Source organism: Podarcis tiliguerta (assembly GCF_965153285.1).
Source record: "Podarcis tiliguerta genome assembly, chromosome: 3".
Taxonomy (NCBI): domain Eukaryota; kingdom Metazoa; phylum Chordata; class Lepidosauria; order Squamata; family Lacertidae; genus Podarcis; species Podarcis tiliguerta.
Window position 1 is genome coordinate 26,485,685 of NC_139536.1, and position 23,843 is coordinate 26,509,527.

The window sequence follows — 23,843 nt, forward strand, 5'->3', positions numbered from 1 at the left end:
TTTCGACATTTATTTCTGGAAGAAAACATGGGGAAATTCTTTCTTTCCTTCAGCATAAGCAGCGATTGTGAACAGCTTCGCTTTAAATGTGTTTGACACCACAGCAACATTTCTCCCACTGAAACGCTGATAGATTACGGGTTGTATTCTAGCCTCATATATGTTTAGTGTGGTTACTTTTCGTTATTACTGCATGTTTTAAATATTTATCTGTTTCTTATGTATGTTGCCTTGAGACCCTGGACTACAAGGTGATGCATACTAATACTAATACTAATAATACTAATGCAAATGCTAATACTAATACTAATAATACTAATACTAATACTAGATACTACTGCCCAGCCCTGCCAGTGTCAGCCTATCAGGCCAGAGCTCCTTGTTTCATGGCTAGGGATGCAGACATGCAGGAGCCAGTGAAAAATATTATTAACAAGGCATTCTGGAGATGGGATGAGCTGGTCCTGGAACTATTGACAGTACCCAGTGTCACTGTTAGATGGGGGTCCAGATGGTATTTCCTCACTTGATCCATGACACCCCTTGCTATTTTCTCTAGACCTGTGGCATACATTATCAGCCAATCCAGCAGCACCTTTTTGAAGATTACAAGCACAAATGACACTGAACTCTGTCTTGACACTAGCTGTACTTGTGGAAACAGGATTCAAACATTGTTCTGTATGCTAATGTGGACATTAGCTTCAGCCTTCCATTACTGAAGTATTTCAAATGCGTCCGTGGGTGTTGAACGGTTTTCCAAGGTGCTCCACGTTCATGCAACTGTGTTTCTTCTGTTTATAAACAACGTGGGTGCCATGTACAACTTTTAAATATTTTTCTTATGTTGTGCACTGGTGACATCAGTTGCAAAGAATTTGCTAGGAAAACTAGAAGGATATATTGTAACCTCGGCCCTCACTTGATCCTGTCTATGTTTGTCTGCAGTATGTTTTTGCAGTGTTTGAGCTTGTTTGCTTAATGAAGTTCTGAACCAATGTAGTGCTCAAACTTCAAACTGTTCAGAGGTCACCTCTAAATTGGAAGGGCAAGATGGTCCCACACAATATTCCAGTGAGCATTACAACAAAAATATAAGAAGGCTTGATTCTGTGGAACAGACACTGCAAAAATAAAAGGTCCCAAAGAAAATATGGCATGCAACATAGACCTTTTTTTGTCGGGCATGAACAAAATGTTGTTCTTTCCCGGATTCAAGATGTCTCTTATTAAAACCATCACATTGAGTAATGTTTCAGCTGAGAAAGCAGCAAGGGTGTCCAATGATGAAATGAGGCATAAACTTAGAAATAACCAAAACAATAACATGATATAAACAAGAAATGACCTTTTTATACCAAACATTTCTCAATGGCAAGCAATTACGGTCACTCAAACTTTTTATTACACATTACCTTGCACTTGCTAACTAGACTTGTTTACCTATTATTAAATAGTTTTGTGTGCCAGTATTGCAGTACTGGATTGTAATACAAGTTGATTATTAGATGCATTGAATGGTTGCTTATTAAATGCCTGTATAATGTACAAAGGCTTATGGATGAGAATAAGGAGAAAGGCAAGTTTAAAGCCCCTCACAAAATTTACTGCAAAGTACAAAGCACGTCAAAGTGCAAGTAGATAAATAGGTACCGCTCCAGTGGGAAGGTAAACGGCGTTTCCGTGCGCTGCTCTGGTTCGCCAGAAGCGGCTTAGTCATGCTGGCCACATGACCCGGAAGCTGTATTGGCTCCCTCGGCCAATAAAGCGAGATGAGTGCCGCAACCCCAGAGTCGGCCACGACTGGACCTAATGGTCAGGGGGCCCTTTACCTTTACCTTTACAAACGTGTTAGGACAGAATGGTACTATAAGAATGTTGTAGATGATACAAGAACAGTAGCATAGAAATCTTTTAACAAACATAAAGCAATATGGTTTAGGCTGCAATCCTGTACACCCTTACCTGGGATAAAGTTTTATTGAACTTAACTGGATTTACTTCTGAATAAACATGCATATCATTGCAAAGAAGATGTCATAAAACATGACTTTTCATTGATGTGGCCACACTCTTACTTTGGTGCCACAATTAGACAAGTTGGCACAAATTTTAGGACTGGATTTTAGCTATGGGTTTAGGTCTGTGTTTTAGATATGGCTTCAGAAAACAAATGTCTTATATTACCAGCACAGTGTGGAGCAAAATGCATGACCACTTTTTTTCTTCACTCTCATCCTGAATCTTTGCTAGCAGTCTTCTTCAGGCTTACATAGCCAGTAAATTATGGAAGCTGCAGGTAATATGGGGTATCTCTCACTAGAATTATGAAGTTGGAGAAGGTTCTAGCTAGCTCCTATATTTTTAACAACTATGACAAAAATTGGTTGGGTATGTTGGGGCTGCTGCTATTACTGCTGCAAGTACTCACTTGTGCTTGTTAGGATACAGCAGAGAAAATGAAGTAAAAACAAACAAATATAGTCTTTATACCATATAGAGCAGATCCTAAGTTTGGAGGTTGAGCTTCAGATCTCTGCCAGTGATGGGCTCACCCTAGACTTGTTGTCACTTTATAGCAAAAATAGTCTCACTTTTGTAAAGTATATTTTGTATACCACCTTTTGAGGACTATGCCACAAAATGTCAGATATACAGTATGGACAGTATCCACCTATATAATTATGATAGTGCAACAACATTTAGCTGCACAATATAATGTCCCCTCCTTCTCCTCTCCTTTCCCTGTGCCCTGCTAAATTTATTCTGCAGGGTTGGAGTAATTCCCACAACAGATTTAGGGGGCACACAAGGAGAGGACAGAGTAGGCAAGTTACATTGTACAATCAAAAATAGTTAACTAATGTAACTTGTTAGTTGGTTACCACCCTATGTATTTATTTGTTATTTTTATATGCTCCCCATGCAGAATTAGCTTTGTGAAATTTACAAAACCCACCACAAGTATAAAACAGACCAGAATCTAAACAATTAAAACGATTTGTAAAAATGCAACAAGCAAAAATCATATAAATTTAAAACCAATGTAAAACTAGCAGGGGACAATTTGGTGCAAGAATACAAAAGCACCAGGCAAATACTTTAAGTAAATAAACATGTTAAACTTTGGAAGTGCTGCAAAAACAATTGAAATCAATACTGTAGAGTATGACAGTGATAAATATGATTAAGAGGAAGGGTTAATTGCTTCTATCAGTAGGATGCTAATGTGATAAAGGCAAAAGCACCTTTTGTTTGCTGCTAATCTTTAGTTGCTACTCGTGTAAAATAACTTTAAATAATGAAGGCTGCTACAAGGATCTCATTCTGCTGTCATAATTCTCAGAGCCTGGTTATCTGAGGATGGTGGCCCTTTTTTCTGAAATGTTTCATTAGCTTTATAAATTGACAGAGGACCCATAGTGTAATATAACAACAACAACAACAACAACAACAATTTTTATTTATACCCCGCCCTCCCCAGCCAAGGCCGGGCTCAGAGCGGCTTACAAGCAATAATAAAAACAAGTTGAATGATTACAACTTAAAAACAAAATTAAAATACAACATTAAAATATTGAAACATTAAAATATTAAAATGTAGCCTCATCGCAGGAGGAGAAGGAAAAGAAAAAAGAAAGAGAGGGAGGGAATCAAATTGGTTCCAAGCCAAAGGCCAGGTGGAACAACTCTGCCTTACAGGCCCTGCGGAAAGAAATCAGATCCTGCAGGTCCCTGGTCTCATGAGGCAGAGCGTTCCCCCGGGCCAGAGCCAGTGCCGAAAAGGCCCTGGCTCTGGTTGAAGCTAATCTAACTTCCTTAGGGCCCGGGACCACTGGGGTGTTGCTATTTATGGACCTTGAGGCTCTCCGTGGGGCATACCGGGAGAGGCGGTCCCGTAGGTACGAGGGTCCTAGGCCGTGAAGGGTAATAAAGGTCAAAAGCAGCACCTTAAATCTGACCCTGTACTCCACCGGGAGCCAGTGCAGCTTGAAAAGCACTGGATGAATATGCTCCCATGGCAGAGACCCCGTGAATATGAAGGCAAATGAAGTCAGAATCAGCCCAGGATACCTGTGAAGATAAAACGAGGTCACCACCTTGCTAAAGCTAAGCAAGTCTGGGACTGGTCAGTGTCTGGATGGGTTTCCACCTGAAAACCATATGCATACTGATTTACTTCCCATGGAGAAAGAAAGGCAAGGATTTTAATGAAAGAAAATAAAAAGTGTAAATGCATGTGTTCCATGGAACACAAGTGACAGCATAAGTCCTATGAAATAGGAAATGCTAAAAACAATAAGGCGAGGCTGTTCTACTTAATGCGTCTTACAGACAACCCTTAGATAAAATGCCTTATGCCGCTTTTTCCATACAACTGTAGAAGGAACTGTAGGAAGAGAATCTTTTCCCTCATGGGAGGAACAGGCAGTGTTTATACAGGGCCATTGGTAACAAACTTTTCAGGGGGGAAAGGAGCGTGATATTTTATGTACAGTTTTTTTTCCAGGCTCTAGCGGAAGAGAATTAGGTCATGTAAATATGTAGTGATGCCCTTTCTATCTGGAGGCTCCACTACAAATTGTGGAGCTTTGCAGATCCTTCCAATAGTAAGTAGTATTCGGGCCAAAGCCTACATCCGAGTTATGGCTACGCTCCTAAAACAACTTACTCTAGAGTATTTGCTCTAAGGTATGTTATTGGAAGAGAATGTTCTAAGGTATGTTATTGGAAGATAGATGCCTAAATGCACTTATTTTATTTATACTTGTTTCTGTGCATCACAGAGATCAGTCTGCTTGAGAAAAGTGGGGTGTGAAGCTGGCCCTTAAGAATTCACCCCATTGATCTAAACAGATTCACAACTGAATAAATACCTTATGTGTGTACAGCACAGATCGTGGTGCAGCCTTTACAACATATTTAATAATACACATTCAAAAAATTGGCTTGAAAGTTGAAAGCCTTGTTTACTGGGATTAAGAGAGTCAGTGTGGTGTAGTGGTTAAGAGCGGTAGATTCATAATCTGGGGAACCGGGTTCGCTTCCCCACTCCTCCACATGCAGCTGCTGGGTGACCTTGGGCTAGTCACGCTTCTCTGAAGTCTCTCAACCCCACTCACCTCACAGAGTGTTTGTTGTGGGGGAGGAAGGGAAAGGAAAATGTTAGCCGCTTTGAGACTCCCTCGGGTAGTGATAAAGCGGGATATCAAATCCAATCCAAACACTTCTTAAGACTAAGCACATGATGTATAACAATATGCTTCCCCCTCATTTGTAACCCACACTCTCAGTACACTTCCATATGGCAGCTTTTGGTGCTGATGGTTTGGGCTATGGTGCATACAGTAATTTGATGGAACACCACCTCTCCTATGCCATGAGTGGAGAGCCTTCAGCCCACAGGCCTAATTAGGTTCACCAGCCCACACCATTTGGCTCACAAAGCCATTTTAGGCAAGCCACACCCGTCTGCCCTACACCCGACATCACATGCCATCGAGTAAGGAGCATGTAAGGTAGAGCTTGGGCAAAAAGGGCTTTGCAGGCACCACTGATCAGGTTTGGAAAAACTGCACAATGTGCTTTGCAAGTGCTGGGCTTAGTGCCTTTTAGTTTTAGGAGGAGTTTCCCGTTATTCAGAGACCTCTAACAACAACCAAAGCTGGTTATGGGTTAAAGGGAGATTCTTTGAAGGCACACTTCTGCACGGCTCAAAGAGGATTGCTCAAACAGATGATCAGTGATTACAGTGACCTCCTTGGAACTTTGACACCTGTCAGTTACCTGGCCTCATTATGACATTAGGTGATTGATGGGTGGGTGCTCCTGCCTACCTACCAAAATTGGCCCATGGGGGGGGTGTACGATAAGACTCTGACCTGCCATCTGAATCAATTTCCTCATTCCTGTCCCATATTCTAAGGCCATCAAACTGATGCCTTCCTCTAAATATCACTTCTGTTGGAGATGAGGCTTGCAATTAAGACAGGAATGGCAAATCAGCTAATAGGTGATGCCTACCAACCCGCTTCCAGCTGTGTCATATTTTCTCCTGCCCCATATCATACAGATAATGTCACATACGATTTCAGGTGTAGGACAGGAAAGCATAGCTTGGCCCAAATGGGCTGGAGGTACCCAAATACAGGTTTTCTGGAAGTGGTGTCCTAGCTATGAAATGCCATCTCTGGGGAAGTATGCCCTATGGTCCTTTATGTACTAAGCAAAAAAATTCATCCAGGCATGTAAAAGCTTTTTAAAAAATAGTTTATTCCCTGAGTATTAATTGTGACTTTATATGCTGTTTGTTTTATTTGTTTTACTTATTGTTACTTTTATTTTTTTGTAAACTGCCTTCAAATAATTGCTAAAAGTAGCTTAGAAGTGCTTTCAGTAAATAAAAAAGGGAAAACCTGTACCTGCAATTGACCTTTATGGAGCTAAGCTATATGATTACTCATGCAGAAGTAAGTAACCTGTGACATGCCAGATGTTGCAGCCCCTGCTATTAGCCATGATTTGGAGTCCAACAACATCTGGAGAGCCACAGGCTGTCCTCTTGTTAACTGCATGGCTTCAGGTAGGGGTATTTCATTCCCTATAGCAGGGTTTCCCAAATTTGGGTCTCCAGCTAGTTTTGGACTACAATTCCCATCATCCCTGACAACTGGTCCTGCTAGCTAGGGATGATGGAGACCCAAGTTTGGGAACCCTGCCCTATAATATCCTACATGTAGAAAACAAAAATGTAAGAGAGAACAGCTCTAAGACTGGTCTCCTCCCTGACTCACAACTTTTATATGCACTCGTTTTCATTGAGGAAGCATAAGCAATATAAATCCTAACAAGAGTTGCACCAAATAATTCTGTTGACAAATTAGCTAAGCTCTTGGCTGGAGAGGCTGGCAGGGACTGTGGAAGCAACTCGCCAAAGACCAGTTTCCAGAGGGTTAAGTGTAATGAAACTGCACACCTGATCCCTTAAATGAGAGCAACCTGGGCAAACCTTTAGTTAGGCCAATTTCACCTGTGTTGTTTGAACTGGCTTTTCTGCATCTGCAAACTCAATTGGCTTACAAGGTGCATTTGAATTAAAGCCATCTCTCTTTTGCTTTCTATCCAACACTTGGCAAACCCTCACATGTGTGCTTGTACAAGCAGCATGTGAGAGAGGCTCAAAGGCATTTTAAGTTTTAATGAAAGGTCCCAAGAAGGCTGTCCCCAGTTCACAACAACTTATTAATGTTTATATGTATGGTCCTGACTGAGACTCTGGGCTCATCTGCACTAATTTTCCTCCGTACTTTCCAGGTACTGGGCTGTGCTCTTCTAGTATGTGCCACTTCCATCCTTCCTTTTGCCCCCCTTCTTTCCCTGCAGAAACCCACTCTTTAACGCTCTCCGCAGTCTGCGGAAAAACCCGAATTGCTGTTTGTTCTGATTGAGCATTAGGGAGCGGGTTTTCTTGGGGTAAGTGGTGGGTCAGAAAAAGCACAGACCTGTGCCTAGAAAACGCAGGGCAAAAGGTAAATGTGGATGACTCAGGCCAGATGTCCAAGAGAAGGGGTCATCAAAGGGTCAGGGCAAAGGAATGTGTTTGTATGTTTCTTCCCATTTAACAAGTGCTGCTTCCTCTTTACCTTAGGACTTCCCTCCCTAGCATTGGCTGGCATCTATCACCAATAATAGTTAATAATATATAACCAAAATGGTTGGTTATATATAGGTGGAGCCAGAACCAATGACGGGCAGAACCAGAGCCAAGGCGAGGCAGAGATAACTAATTATAGTTTTGTCCCCCATCAACCCTGCTGAGTTTTACGAAGGACAGCATGGAGACTGAGGCGGAGGAGGAGGAAGATGGACTGGCTGTATAAGAAAGAGAGCAGGTAGAAGCTGTTGCGGGTCGACGGGTGCTGGCAGGGCTCCTGTGGCTGTTGCCCCCTGAGGAGACCAAAGGCTTCTGCTTGCACACACAACTGGCGTTTGGCGGGAAAAGGGCCGATTGGCGAGTATCGGCCGGCCCGTCGTGCCACGGGCGCGCGCGCGCGCGCATCGAGGTGGGCGGGGAAGAAGGGCTGTCAGTCATACACATCTGGCAGGAGAGTCGCCTCGAAGAGCCCACCCTAGCAAGAAAGCTTGCCCGCAGAGAGGGGTCAGGGCCATAGGTCATGCCTGAGCATCATTTGCCTTTAATGATATAATTGTATATACAATATATAGGGCCGCCTGTAGCCCCCTCCATTCACAGAGATATGTAGGAAGGGCAGTTGTGGAGGCGCCCAGCCGGCAGAGTCGCCTCTTCGAAGCGAGAGGGGTAGGGGGCGGGCGAAGGTACTCGCCCCTCACAAACACCTCAGCAGTTCCATTAAGACTAAACCCCGAGAACTGAGGAAAGGGCTCCGTGGACAGCGCGCCAGAAGACTCCCGTCGCTTCCTTTTCGGAGTGCCGAGACCCCTTTACGTCCAAAAAGGCGCGAGCCGCGCGCTCGAGAAGGTTGGGAGGACGGAGGTGGCCGGGAGAGGTGGGTGGGGAGAGGAGGAGAGCAGCGAGCGGAGGGAGTTCCCACACACACACACACACACACACACGCGGAATCATACACACCTTGAGTGGAGCCAGTCGCTTTGCACAGGCACCCAGACACCGCAGGAGACGCACGCACGAGGCGCCTCACACACGCGCATACACACACACACACACACACACAGGCGCGCGCAGGCAGCTCACACCCCGGCGAGAGGGCGCGCGTGGAATCCGAGCTGAGCAGCTTTTTCTTTCTTTCTTTCCTTTCCTTTCCTTTTTTTGTATGCCTCCCTGCGTGTGCGTGCGCGCGTGTGCCTGCCCGCCCGCCTGCCTCTCTCCCCCCCTCTCCCTCTCTTTCTATCTCTGTGGTGCCTCTTCCGACCCACGCGCTGCTCCTCTCTCTTTCTTTTCTCTCCCCCCCTTCCCCTCCTCTTTCCTCTCCCACCCCGACCCCCTCGCCACCTCTCTCAGCTCTCAAACTCTGCCTCCCCGAGCCCTGAAAAAATGCCTGGCCGTGAAGCGAGGAGAGGGCACCGGGTCTGTAAATAAGAAGTGAGTACTCGTTACAATGGCGCGTCTCGCTGGCTCGGAGAGAAGGAAAGAAAGAGAGAGAGATATATGCCTGGGAAGACAAAAAAAAAAAGAAAAATGCTGCATGCTCCTTTGCTTTTGCCGATGCATCTTCGCTCTAGGGCAGGGGGGGGACTCCCCCCCCCACAAAAGAGCCCCACCCCACCCATTTGCAGGAGAGCCCGTTTTGCCCATGCCCACCCACCTGCCTCGCTGTCTTTCTCTGCCTCCATCCCTCCCTCGCCTCCCCCCCCGCCAGCTCTCCATCCTTCTTGCACGAGCTTTCCTTGCTGCATGCAACACCTTGGCTCCTAGGCGCTTCCTTGCACTTAATCTTTGTTCAAGGGGTGTGTGTTGCTTCAAGCTGGGGACATAAGGAAAAGGGGAGGTGGGGGGATGAAGCCGAAGGTCCGGGAGGTCCATAAAACCACTCCCGAATCTAGCCCGCTCCCTGCTATCCTTGTGGGCATGGGAAGACGCGCCGTTTGCAAACCATTTCAAGAGCATCTTTTCTCTTGATTTTTAAAGGGGCGAGGAGGAAAATGGGTTGCTTCTCTTTAAAAAAATAAGAGTGGGGGGAGGGGGAGGCATGGGGATGTAATTTATCTCTCGGGATGCTTTTCAGAGTAAAGGTTCCTTATTTACCCTGGGAGCGAGCCGGGTGGTGGTGTTGAATCTTGGCAAGGTGGATGAGCTTCATAAGGGCTAAGCAGGTGGATGGGGATGGATGAACAGTGAAGGATTGATGGGGAAGGGGGATGCTGAGAGTGGGGATGTCTGCTATATATGCGATCAGCGTTAAGAAGAAGAAGACGCTTTAAGCTCCCATCCCTCCCACCCACCCCTGCTTTGTTAGCTTAGCTGCATACAGCTTCCTAAAGGGGAGTGGATCAAGGGAACTTAGGGACTGCACTTCCCTAGGGGGCCAGGATTTCCTTTGGAGTATGGGCGTGAGTTGCATCTGGGCAGAAGGTGGGAGGCACATTTGAAAAATAACAATAAGAGAACAGAATGTCCTGGTGAATAACAGGAGGGCTGTTGCAACAAACCTGGATTGCCACCATTTTGGGGTGGGAGAAAGAGATGAAGCAGGGTGACAACACGTTGAGGGGGAAGAGAGATGAAAGTGATAGTGCCAGCATTGAGCAGTGGTGGGATGGGGATTGCCCCATGGATTGCCCTAATTTTCCTGCCCATGGTTCATTCCTCAACCTGAGTTAAAGCAAAGTATATTTATTTGTCAATCCAAGGTATTCGTAAAAGTCCACAGGGCTCTAACGCTGGTAGCTGCAGCCCAATCAGCTTGTAGATTGCCCTGCTAAACATCAAGCCATTACCACCATCAGTCAAAAAGGGAGCTTACATTAAAGGCCCTAGGCAAGCATCATTCAAACCAGTGACTCTGTAATGCTCCCCCTCAAATCAATGGGATTAGTTCCATCACATCTCTTGCAGGCAGAGTGAGGTGGCTCTAAGACTGCATCTTCAGCCACTTAGAAATATCTGATTGCATCAGTGTAGTTGTTTGGCAGTAAAAGTTGCCAGGCAGCCAATACAATGAAGGGTCTTAGGCGTGTGAAGGTATTGCCTCAAGTTATAGCTTTCTAGGAGTTGAAAAAGAGTAACTACATGACAGCTCAGTGCAGTGAGTCATGACGAATGATCACCTGAAGTTTCTCATCTGTGACAGCTCCTACCTTCTGCCCCTTTTGGGGGGAAGGGGAGCTCACGTCTACAACTATACTAATTAAATTTACTATGCATGCAAGTCTCTCTCGTTCTATGTCTGATGGTGCTAAAATGCTATATAGTTGAACTTCTTTGCATGGGAAGTATGATACAGCATTCTGTCACCCCCTTTTTCTTCAAAGCATGTCCACCTTTCAAATGATGAAGGGAAAGAGATTTGCATCTGCTTTTAGGTGTGGGGTTTCCTTAATACCACTGAAAGGAGGACTGTGGTCACTCAGAAGTAAATTAGTAACTGGAGGGAAAAATACATTAAATATGGGCAATATTCCCATGACCTTACAGAGAAATTTCAAATGTGTTGATGTGGCATATTCTTATTTAACTCTCCAGGAGTTATGGAGGTTATAATTTATTGGCTTCTATATGTAGCTGCTGTAAGAAAAAAGTCTTCTAATATTTGCATGACATAGAGGTAGCAAAATCTTAGGCTCCCATTCAGCTACAACTTTGGTCCTAGCACTTAAGAACTACTTTAAATTCTAGCCACATGCATGCATTTTTTCAGCTAGGTACCAGCACTCACATTTCTAATATGGATTTCACTTAACAAATACTTGCTGACTGATGCTACTCATGATTAATTTCCCTAACACTACTGAAAGGAGGATTGTGGTCATTGAAAACAAATTAATAACTGGAGAAAAAAGTACATTGATATGGCCAATATCTCAGTGATCTTACAGGGGAATTTTTGTTGAAAGTTATGCACAAGAGCAAGTGATTAACAATGCATTTCTCAGCACTGTGTGTAAGATGTGAGAAGAGATGAACTTTTCAGAGCTAAACTTAAAACATAGATTGGGTATCTCATGTGCAATGCTTAAACCCAAACAAGAAATGTTAAAACCATCAGAAATTATATGAAATGCTATGTACGTTTTTGCAATACTTGGACCACAGTTACAGTACTGTCACAACTGGTTGCAGGACCCCCTCAGTCTATATAGTAAACTGTAAATCATGGAGAAGATGGATATGTTGAGTTCATACATAATGTCAGCATCTATGAAGTTAGATTGCTATATGAATTTAAAGCTTCTGTCTTACCCTCTAGCAAAAAGAAATTCTGAATAAATATGTGACAAGCCTGGGAAAAAGTAACTTTCTGTTTTGTTGTTTTTTCTTTCATCAGTGGCGGCACCTGACTTGCTGGATCCCAAATCTGCCACTCAGAACTCAAAGCCCAGGCTTTCATTTTCTACCAAACCCACTGTGCTTGCCTCGCGGGAGGAGAGTGATACAACTATTAATGTTATGAAATGGAAGACGGTCTCAACCATTTTTCTGGTGGTGGTTCTGTATTTAATTATTGGAGCTACTGTTTTCAAAGCCCTGGAGCAGCCACATGAAAGTAACCAGAGAACAACCATTGTGCTCCAGAAGCAGGAGTTCGTATCGCACCATAACTGTGTGAATGACACAGTACTTGAAGAACTGATTCAGGTAATTCCCTGTAAAGAAGTGTGCTCTTGCCATGTTTTAAAGGAAACATTGTTTGTTAGTTACAAGGATGCAGCTATACCAGCTACAATGTACCATGGCCCGATATCCATAAGAAATAATGTTTGGCACAAGTAATTTGACTTAAGGCTTTATTGTGCAAAAATCATTGCTAATTTCATTTTTTATACTAGGCTAATGGAGCAAATCCTTCCATCAAATGTTTCTGCTGTGCTTTTTAAATTGCTGTTTGTTGGCAGATACAATACAACATTCTCCTCTTACATTTAGGTTGCTATTTAGTCATATTGCCTGGCAAAAGAATAAATGGGAGGCTTACTGACTTGTATGAACATTATTTCTGGCCATAATCAAGTATAAGCAGTTCTTTGCAGAAGTCAGCGGAGGGTACCAGATACAACGTATCACTTTGAACTTTTGAAGCTTACTGTACAGTACTTTAATTCCCACTAATCCTACTTCCATTGGCAGGGCAAATAGTGGTGAGGAGATTCCGTGGCAGAGCAGCTACTGCCTTCAGAGCTCTGCATGCTGACTTCCCAGGGAGGGAAATGGGAAGGGGTAGCTTTTAAAAACATTTGGTGGGGGCATTTTTTTGTTTTGTCCCTTTTATTGCATTCAATGGGAAGGACTTAATTTTGCCAGTTCCATGAGCGGTGTGGTTGCTGTCTACTTTGGGGAGCAGGTTAGGGGAATCCTCTTCCAAATACACTGTGCCCCCAACTCACTCCGATTTGGTTCCTACTGCTGAGGAACTTTCCATGGGCTTACCAAGGAGACGGGACTTCCAGGGGTGTAATTTTCATCTTATCAATGGGCCTCCCAGCTCCATTTCCACCTGCCCCCCTCCCCCAGTGAGTCTTCAAATGGCTTTAGGGTCACTCTCTTTACTGTACCGTTCTCAGTGCTAGGAGAATAGGGACAAATCAGTATACTAAGACCACAGTAGTCAAAGAGTAGGGCCATGTTTATTCATGCATTTTATTAAATAAGTAAATTTATTCTGCCCCTGCTGTTGAAGTGCAGTCTGATTAAACTTACTTATTAAAAAGAATATTTGATTATACCTATGAAAAGCCTGGACTTCTCAGTGATTGAATGCACACACATTGTAAATCATTGCAAGATACCTTATGTTGGGGTTGCATTTGATCCCTTTCACTCTTGTCAATGTATAGAGCTCTGAATGAAAACAGCTGATGCCCCAGCTACGTATGGCTGAATCTGCCTATTTTTAGCCTGTGTCACTTTAACATGTTTTTACCCATTATACCATTCTACACTGATCTGTTTTTTAATAAATATATATGATAATTTCAAAAACACTTATTTAAATATGCATCTTAAGATATAATGTATACATGAATTTTCTCCCTAAATGCATATTTTAAAACAGTGTTTTTTTTTCAAAAAGAAAAAAATGTTAGGGGTACTCTCATTTTCATACTCATATTGAAATACTGCCTTTCAATGACTTAGATTCACAAAACGTTTAGGGGTATGCGTACCCCTGCATCGCCCCCAGAAAAAAGCACTGTTTAAATGTGTATTTCCTCGCAAAGTGTTTACTAAAATGCATATTTTTGGCATGCTTAAGCTGCTGAGGACTATGTCTTAACATTCAGAAAAAAGTGTTAATCAGGTAGATAGCTCAATTCAGATCCTCTCATTAATTGCTAAAGTGTGGGTCAGGTAATTTTATATAGAAAAACAAAGAAGTACTAAACTCTTCAAGCACCCCTAACCCACAAATAGTTGGTTCTGGAGGGCTCCAAGGCGGTAGTGAGAAAAGTTTGACATAATCCAGCAACCAACTAGTAGGATGGTTTTGATTGCATGTTTGTTTAAAGGGAGCAGTTTTAGCCCGTTTTAATATGCTTTGGGTGACAGTGTCATCATTCTACTCACTTTATGATCTGCCCATCTTGAAAAGTTCAGCTTCACATGCTGATTGCCATTCTATAGCACAGTTGTGGGTTATCTAGGGCCCTCCTTATGTTGCTGAACTACAATTCCCATCATTCCTGGTCATTGGCGATGCTTGTTGGGCCTGATGGAAACTGTGGTTCAGCAATATCTGGAGTGCAAAAGATTCTCCATACTTTCTATAGTAGGCATAAGCTTTCACTCTTCCTCTTGCTTGGAAGTTTGCCCTCCTCCTGTCATCTTATGTAGTTACTTAATTGCTCTTGAAAATATATTGTGTTGAGCAATGGAGTTCAGTTGCTCATTCATGGTACAATTATAATAACAGTTTTTCGCTTCAGTGGGGATTGTTCTCCCATGTGACTGAACACATAAACAGTATTTTAGAACTGAATTTTCTGAAGGATATAAAGATAAACATTATGCAATAGTAGGGTATTAAGATAGCTCTAATGATAGAGTGAGTGTGAAGAAAATTACAGAAATTTATTCACTATAATGTTCTGTTTTCAGACAATAGTTACCTGTTATCTTGTTTCAGGCTAAAATTAAATTCAGCTTCCTATAATTTTTTAGTCATTTGTGACTATGGGCAGTTGTAGTATAACAAGGACTTTTTGAAGCAATCCTATGAATGCATGCACATGGGACATTTATATCACAACTAATTATTGATGAAAGTTTTCTGTAATCACCAGTAGGATTCTTGCTAAGATTCAGCTCAATAGCATTTGATCTAAAGTGGAACATCCCTAATTGCTATTAATTTGTGGTAGATAACCTATATGTGGTACTTTTAATGCTTAATCCATTTACTCAGGAGTTAGGGGTTTACCATCAGTGGAACTATTGTGGCTTCAAATGGTTTTTAGAGTTGTGTACTCCTGCCAACCTAGCAGTTTGAAAGCAGGTCAAAGTGCAAGTAGATATATAGGTACCGCTCTGGCAGGAAGGTAAACGGCATTTCCGTGCACTGCTCTGGTTCGCCAGAAGCGGCTTAGTCATGCTGGCCACATGACCCAGAAGCTGTACGCCGGCTCCCTCAGCCAATAAAGCGAGATGAGCGCCGCAACCCCAGAGTCGACCACGACTGGACCTAATGGTCAGGGGTCCTTTTTACACTTTGCTACATATAATATTTCTGTCCACTTTAATCTTTTCCCATAAGCCCTATTTTTATCATGTCTATAAAATGAGTAAACTGTAGAAAGTTTAAAAATTGTGTTAATTTCAACAACACAACTATTAAGTAGGTCATTATTATGACCTTTTACTTGGTCACTGGCTAGGATTTGAACCTTGGTATTCTAGTTGTGACAACTTGATAATGCAAAATTTGCAAGGTTTTTCTAATGGGGATTTCAATGCCAACATTTTTGGCTGTTTTTCTTTAAATTTGAATTATCTCCTCCCTCACCACTAATGCACTATATAGTGGTACTTCGGTTTACGAACTTAATCCATTCCGGAAATCCGTTCTTAAACTGAAACTGTTCTTAAGCTGAGGCGCGCTTTCCCTAATGAGGCCTCCCGCTGCTGGTGCCCTTCCACCGTTCGGATTTTATTCTTAGACTGAGGAAAGTTCTCAAACCAAGACACTATTTCCAGTTTTCCGGAGTTTGTAAACCAAATCATTCTTAAACTGGACTGTTCTTAAACCGAGGTACTACTGTAATTCTCCCTTCTCAAGATTTTGTACTATCCTAATTTTGCAACTTCCCAAATGTTTTCATTGCCTAAGTGCTCGTATTTCCCACAGTCTTTAAACACTTCTGTTTGACTTAGTCAATATCCTCCATAGTGATAAAGGTCCCTATTTACTATAACTTAATTGTCTACATTTAATTAGTCTTCTTGTCATCTTTATACCTGTTTTTTTTTGGGGGGGGTCCATTTCTTGAAAAGGGAAAGTACTTTTAAGAAACTTTTTATAGTGTAAGTCTCTGCATGTAAACAGAGTTATGTGAGACTTGCTTCTGGATAGGCATGTATAGAACTGCAGCTTTTAAAAGGCACAAAATAAAACAACTTTCTAAATGGACATCATGGATTCTTACTATTCAGCATTTTTTCTTTGGGATAATCATTCAACTCCAGTACCTTAGGCTGAAATGATTATTCTGGTCTAGGGTCTACATTTGATCAGATCATCATCATAACATGGAGAGATAAAACGCCTAGTAAACTGACTCCATGAGAAGAACACACACTTCCAACTGGAGAAACCCAGCAGTCAATGGTATAGTTCATACATTAGCTAGGTGGCATACTTGGCACTTGAAAACCATTCAAGTATGGACTGAATCAATGAAAAGCATTCATTTGTGTCAGAATATTGGTTAATCAGGAAATTTTGTTAACTTTTGAGAAGTCAGCTTCCTCTGAAGTAACTTTTCTAATGATGCAGCAGTGATGTATTATTTGAAAACTGACATCAGGTTTCAAGAACCTGCTGAATAATTATGGAGTTATTAATTAACTTTGAGTGACCACAATCTTCCTTTCAGTATATATTATATTTTGGGACCATTATACTCAAGTCTAAAGCCAGTAAGCTGTAAATTGCGCTACATATATTATTTACTTCAGAGTAGGGGATGTTGAAATCCCAGACACTGTTGATTAGAATTAAGTATAATATGTGTTATGTTGAAGATGTGAGGAAGTCAGATCTAGAGCAAGACCATCATAGCCTTTTCAGAAGGTAAGATAGCATACCCTTCAACATTTCTCCAATGAAATTGGGACATCACATTCTATAATGATAATTTTACTATTTATACCTCACACATCTTATTGGGTTGTCCCAGCCATGCTGGGCAGCTTCCAACATAAATAAAAACAAAATAAAACATTAAACATTAAAAAACATACAGGATTGCCTTCAGATGGCTCAGGGGTTGGATAACGCCATACTCTCCATTTCTCCAATGAAAATAGGGACATCATAAGGAGATGTGGGACATTCCAGGATCAAATCGGAAACCGGGATGGCTTCTCTAAATCAGGGACGTTGCTGGAATATAGGGACACTTCAATGGTCTGAGATATTAGAGTTGAATGATTGTTCAATACAGTCGTACCTTGGAAGTTGAACAGAATCCATTCTGGATGTCTGTTAGACTTCCAAAACGTCCAACTTCCAAAGTGTGGCTTCTGATTGGCTGCAGGAAGCTCCTGTAGCCAATCAGAAGCCGCAGAAGCACCATTGGACTTTCGGCTTCCGAAAGAACGTTCAAAAACCGGAACACTCACTTCCACTTTTCAATCGTTCGGGAGCCGAAATGTTTGACTCCCAAGGTGTTCAGGAGCTGAGGTATGACTGTACAGGAAAAATTGAATTATGATATCCATGGTGTTTATTTAAGAAGGTATTTTCTTTTCCAGGCTGTTTTTTGAGACTTACATAAGGCTAAAATTTTATACACTTGCTTAGAAGTAACTCAGTAGGGATAACTTCTGGGCAGACATGCATATGACAATAATTATAAATATTTTCACTTTCATTTTTAAAAATGAAAGTAGGTGAATGTTTCAGGCAGTATTCAGTAGTCTTAAACGCTGGTTTGAGTTTCAAAAAATAGTCAAAGAACTGGAGGAACATGTTCCCACTCAATAAACTCAATTTTTTTCTACACAGTGAAATTATCAGAGACATTTCATAAATTTCTTAACAGTTAAGCTTTTTTTCTTAGAAAACCCTTCTTGTCTTTCTGTACTTTTCATATAATTTAATATGAATAACTAGATGAATCGTAGAAGTAGCACAAAACATGAATGATTGATTTGTCAGTGAAACACACTCACCTTACTTTGTCAAAATGAATACTTGAAGATCCATTGGTAGTGCACTCATTCACATCTTCTTTTCACTATCAGGAAGATGAACTTAGTGATGTAATATGACCTATTATGACTTTCTCATTTCATATTTTCATGATTCACGCCATTAGCACAGACCTATAGCTTTTAGTTTTGTGTACCACAATAAAAATAATGTTTCAGACAGTGTGCGATAAGGGTAACCTTGAATGCTACTTTTACATTCATAATAATACTAACACAATGCTAACACAAAAGTTAAAAATAATTTAAATAGGATGGGATAGAACCCAACTGGTTGAGAAAGAGGGCCTTTTTGGATAACTAGTTCACTATGCATACTTATAGAGAAAGAAAATGTCAACATACGTTGAAAATAAATCCACAATTTTGGGTTTTCTGAAGCATCCTATAAAGAGATTTTGCTACAAATAGGCAGTTGTTAAGTTATAGGGAATTCAGACATATTTTTCCAAAGTACAGTGGTGCCTCGCAAGACGAAAAGAATCCGTTCCACGAGTCTTTTCGTCTTGCGGTTTTTTCGTCTTGCAAAGCAAGCCCATTGGCGGATTAGCGCTATTAGCGCTATTGACCATTTAAGGGCTAAAAACGGCTTTTTAAGGCTTAAGGGATTAGCGGTTTTGCTGATAAAATGCTTTTAGCAGCTTAGCGCTTCAGAAAAAGGGGTTTTGGAGCGTAAAAAATTTTTTTCGTCAATTTTCGTCTTGCGAAGCAAGCCCATAGGGAAATTCGTCTTGCGAAGCGCCTCTGCAAACAGAAAACCCTTTCGTCTTGCGGGTTTTCCGTCTTGCGAGGCATTCGTCTTGCGGGGCACCACTGTAGTAACTTTGTTGCAAAGAGACCACATTTCCATAGCAGTGAGCACAACATCTGGGTTCCTCCTGGATCCAACACTGCCTCTGGAGCTTCAGGTAGCCTTGGTGGCCTGGAATACCTACTTCCAGCTCTGTCTGGTTCTCCAGTTGTGGTCCTTCTTGGAAGAGATGGCTTGGCCACTGTGCTCCATGCTGTGGTTACCACCAGATTGGACTGTTTACAATGCACTCTACATTGGACTGCCCTTAGAGATGATGTGAAAAGGCAAACTGTTATCAAATGCAGCAGCCAGATTACTAGCTGGGGCTCAATTAGAACCCTGTTTGAAATCAGCTACACTGATTGCCAATTCATTTCTTGGTCCAATTCAGAGTGCTCATGTTAGTGTTTAAAGTCCTAAATGTCTCTGGCATTAAATATCTGAAGGACTGTCTCCAGGCCTACTGACCTTCTTGATTTTCAGAGGGGACTTTCTTGGTAACCCTGCCACCGTCAGAAGTGTGGGGAGTGGTGGTCTAGGAGAAGGCATTCTCTGTGTTAGTCCCTAAAGTGTGGTGATCTCTCTCCACAGATTTCTAGCATATTCATTATACACATATGTTGAAGACACACATCTTTACCCTGGCCTTTGATAGTTAAAGTATTTTGTTTTGTGGAATCCACCTCATTTGATGAATTTATACTATTTTGTACCATTCGGAAAGATTTTACTTCTGCTATGATTTTAATAGTTTTACCTCTTTTTGTAAGACATTGCTGCCTATTGTTGTAACCTGCCCAGGGACCTTATGCTGAAGGATATGTAAGCAGTCTTATAAATAAATAGAATAAATATATATAAAAGAGACCACTCTCACAAGTCACAATTGTCCCAAATTTCAGCCTAATTGTACACTTTCACCATCATCTCTATGGTGCAAGCACTACATGGCTGACATTGGCAATCAGAGTGGCCCCCACATTCAGTGTTCTACCAAAAAGTGTTGCCGTAATTGGGATTTCATTTGGCTATATGGAGCTGCTGGTGGAGAGATGGGATTGCCGTTCTTTCTCATTTCCTTTTGCACTTCACCTACATGCATTAGACCTTCACTAGGGGAATCTCTTTGGTTTGCACCATATGACTGAACGCCTAGCTCCACTTCCACCTTGCTTCTCAAATACATCCTTATGAAGCAAATTCCATGCTTTATTTTGTAAAAGAAGTTGTTTGAAGCAAGAGGAAAAGCCAGCAAGTAGCAGGTCCCTTGCTTGGAGAAGATGGAGAAATGCTGTTGGGTGGCAGAGAGAAGGCAGAACTGCTTAACAACTATTTGCCTCTTATCTTCACCCAAATTGAAAGCCCAGCCTATTGTTAACAGAATAAACAATGCAAGGAGGAAGCTGCAGCCCAACATAGGAGAAGAGGGGGTAAGGGAACACCTAGCTACTTCAAATGAATTCAAATCTCCAGGGCCTGATGTGCTGCACCCAAGGGTACTAAAGGAGCTTGTGGATGTAATTCTCTGGGAATTATTGGAGAACAAGTGAGATCCTTGCAGACTGGAGACACGCAAATGTTGTCCCAATTTTCAAAAAGGGGACAAAAGAAGACCTGGACGAGATAACTGAACCGAACAAGTACTCATTAACGGTTCATTGTCATCCTGGAAAAAAGTGCCAAGTAGGGTGCCACAGGGTTGTGTCCTGGGCCTGTAGTTGTTCAACATAAAGGACTTGGATGAAAGTATTGAGGAGATGCTAATCAAATTGGCAGATGACACCAAACAGGGAGGGATAGCCAAGGCCGCTGAAGACAATTGGGATTCGACATAACCTTGGCAGATTAGAGAACTGGGCCAGAACTAACAAAATGAATTTTAATTGGGAAAAGTAGTGAGGCTGAAAGGAGATATGATAGCCATCTTCAAATACTTAAGGGCTGTCACATGGAGGATTGAGCAAGCTTGTTTTCTCCTGCTCTGGAGGGTAGGACTTGAACTGATGGATTCAAGATACAAGAAAGGAGATTCCTACTAAACACCAGGAAGAACTTTCTAACAGGAAGAGCTGTTTTACAGTGGAACAGACTCCCATGAGAGGTTGTGGATTCTACTTCCTTGGAGGTTTTTAAGCAGAGGTTGGCTGGCCACCTGTCATGTATGATCTAGTTGAGATTCCTGCATTGCAGGGAGTTGGACTAGATGACCCTCAGGGTCATTTCCAACTCTACAGTTGGATTCTAGGATTCTTCTCCATTAACATGCTTTGTCTCTCAACTCCTGCCTCTATAAATATCCAAAACCAGAGATTTAATCAACAATGAGGGACACCTTATTTACTGTCATGCTTTTTGGTGTACACAAAGGATAATATTTTATACTCCAAATACTGCCTGATTTCTAACTAAAGTCATCTGTGGCACTTTTATAGTACTTACAAGATCAAAATAGGACGCTTTTAAAAACACAGGCGATCTGCATGGTTGCAACATCCAACACCCACAGGTGTCAGCTCTTTATGGGCTTATTCAGATGACTCAAAACTCTGGGCCTCTTTTCAGTATACAGTGGTGCCCCGCAAGACGAATGCCTCGCAAGACGGAAAATCCCCCGGAAAAGACGAAAGGGTTTTCCGTTTTCAGAGGTGCTTCGCAGGACGAATTTCTCTATGGGCTTGCTTCACAAGACGAAAATGTCTTGCGATTCTTGAGGTTTTTTCCCGCTCCCCAACCCCTTTTTTAAAGCGCTAAGCTGCTAATAGCCTTTTAGCAGCTAATCCGCTAATCCCTTAAGCCTTTAATAGCCGTTAATAGCCCTTAAACTGCTAATAGCGCTAATCCGCTAATGGGCTTGCTTCGCAAGACGAAAAAACCGCAAGACGAAGAGACTCGTGGAACGGATTCTTTTCGTCTTGCGAGGCACCACTGTATGTCAACATTTTCTCTCTCTCTCTCTCTAAATGTGTGCATAGGTGAACTAGTTTTCTGACAGGTTCAGTTTTCAGAAGTTTAGATCATATGCATTCCTGCAGTGAATGAGTTGTTCATGGAAGTTTTCTTCTTCAGTGGCCTTGTGCCATTAGTTCTACTGCTATTACTGCTATAAGAAAGATGGTGGACAAGCAAGTGGTCAGCCAGTGGGAACAGCCATGCTGGATTTGGTTTCTAAGTAATGGGATTTCACTGATATAAATGGTTAGAAACTGGAATGTGTTGCACGTAACCGCAGGCTAAATCATCACTTGTAAAATCAAACAGAAATATGCACAGCTTGAGGAACTGACCTTTTATGTCTGTCTTCATTTTAATGTAGTATTTCCCCAGGGAGACTTATTTTAACATGGTGATCCATCACAGCGTCAAATACATCTGAAGTTAAATGATTTAATGGGTTATCAAATTTTATAGGTTCCTGTGGCTACACACACACACACACACACACACAATTATGCGTAGTATAGCCAAAGTCGCAAGTGGGGTGACCACTTTCTTATGGGAAAGCCAGTGAGTTGTTTAAAAACGCGTGGTTTGCATTGTAATGCCTGATAATGCAATAATGTGTCCTGTAAAGTGCAATTGGTTTAATAGTTTGTTGTGTAATCCTACTGAGAATGTTGCAATTTCTAGGCGGAGGGATTTATGATATAGTCATGATTTTCCACATAGACACGAAATATAGCTGTAAGAAACATCTTTAAGGGTGGACTGTAGGCTACCTGTATAAAACCAGGTTGAGGAAAGCTGACCTGAGTAGTGGAAACATAACACAAGTAAAATGTACTGTGATTCCTAGATAACAAAGCTATTAGGTAGTCAGGGCCTGCCCTTTAAAATAACTAGGTTGGCTGGGCCTATCTGGTCCCATCCTGAATTCCATCTCTGTGGAGAGCCACAGGTTTCCCATCCCTGCATTAAGTATTGTAAAGGTCCCTCAAGAATACACATGTATCATGTCTCCATACATCCTCCACTTTCCCCATCACATGACAAAATTCCACTTGCGTTTTTGAAAGCCCTGCTGTGGTAACAGCTATGTGAACAAACAGATTAGGTTATGTGGATGCCTTTAAATGAGTCTGTACACATTTGAATTTGTAGAGTGCAAATAAATAAAAACAAACAATCAAACAGCTGACCACATGTTTGCTAGTGCTCAGTTGCTTTATATATATATATATATATTATCTTGTTTTTTCCATTAACTTGGGCAGTTAATATTGGGACACTATTAACAGTATCCTCAGTGTAATGTGTAAGTTTGAAAAATAAAAATATAAGAATATGCCTAGTCGCACTTTACTTTAGTTGTTACCTCAATCCAGCTTCCGCGAAAGAAGCAGTTGTGTGGCGGCTGCTTTAAATCAATACCCTGCACAGATGCTTTCCTACTTCTTACAAACCTCCAAAACGAATGGTTCCTCTATTAACTATACACTCATGGATGCTGTAGAAAGGGAAAGGGTAGAGTGTAATGCAGAAGGGACTGTCTTCTGGGTCATTCCTGCTGTTAAGAGCGAAAGCACTCAGTGCAGTGAAGCACAGGTACACCTAGGGCATTAGCTTGATGGTGTGGCTGCAGCGCAGGACAGTGACGAAGTGAGGGTTGAGTGGGCAAGCTAGCACATCCAATCTGGTGCTCTGATCGGTATGCCCACACAATCCCAGGCCCACCACCCTGTTGCATACGGTCTAGATAAGTATCACCAATGTCAGTATCAAGAGGGCAGCATTAGTGCCACTGTGCTGGCCAACATTCCCTAGTTAACTTTTTACATGCATGGGCAGAATTTTTGATGCTGGTGGCTCTTACAGCAGTGCATGAATGAAAATATTTTTGTTAGAAAGTGTCAAACATGTGGCTTATTCAAAGGCAATGAATGGACTGGATTGACCAGAAACCTAAGCTTCATGTCATGAGATGGTTTTTAAACAAGTTATCCTGTTGAAAGTAAAACAGTGGGCTCC

General features: G+C 42.0%; 1 protein-coding gene across 5 annotated transcripts in view; it reads left to right on the forward strand.

Annotated features, from left to right (window-relative positions):
- Positions 1-23,843, forward strand: part of KCNK2 (potassium two pore domain channel subfamily K member 2) — a 125,565-nt gene that overhangs the window by 31,040 nt on the left and 70,682 nt on the right. For 2 of the 5 annotated variants that reach the window (XM_083433358.1, XM_083433359.1), the window contains exon 2: positions 11,985-12,295. In XM_083433358.1, the coding sequence (XP_083289484.1) occupies positions 11,985-12,295 (311 nt within the window). Of the gene's footprint in view, positions 1-7,770; positions 7,893-8,505; positions 9,083-11,984; positions 12,296-23,843 lie in introns of those variants that run through there. The other 3 variants (XM_083433362.1, XM_083433360.1, XM_083433361.1) reach the window with 3 other exon arrangements.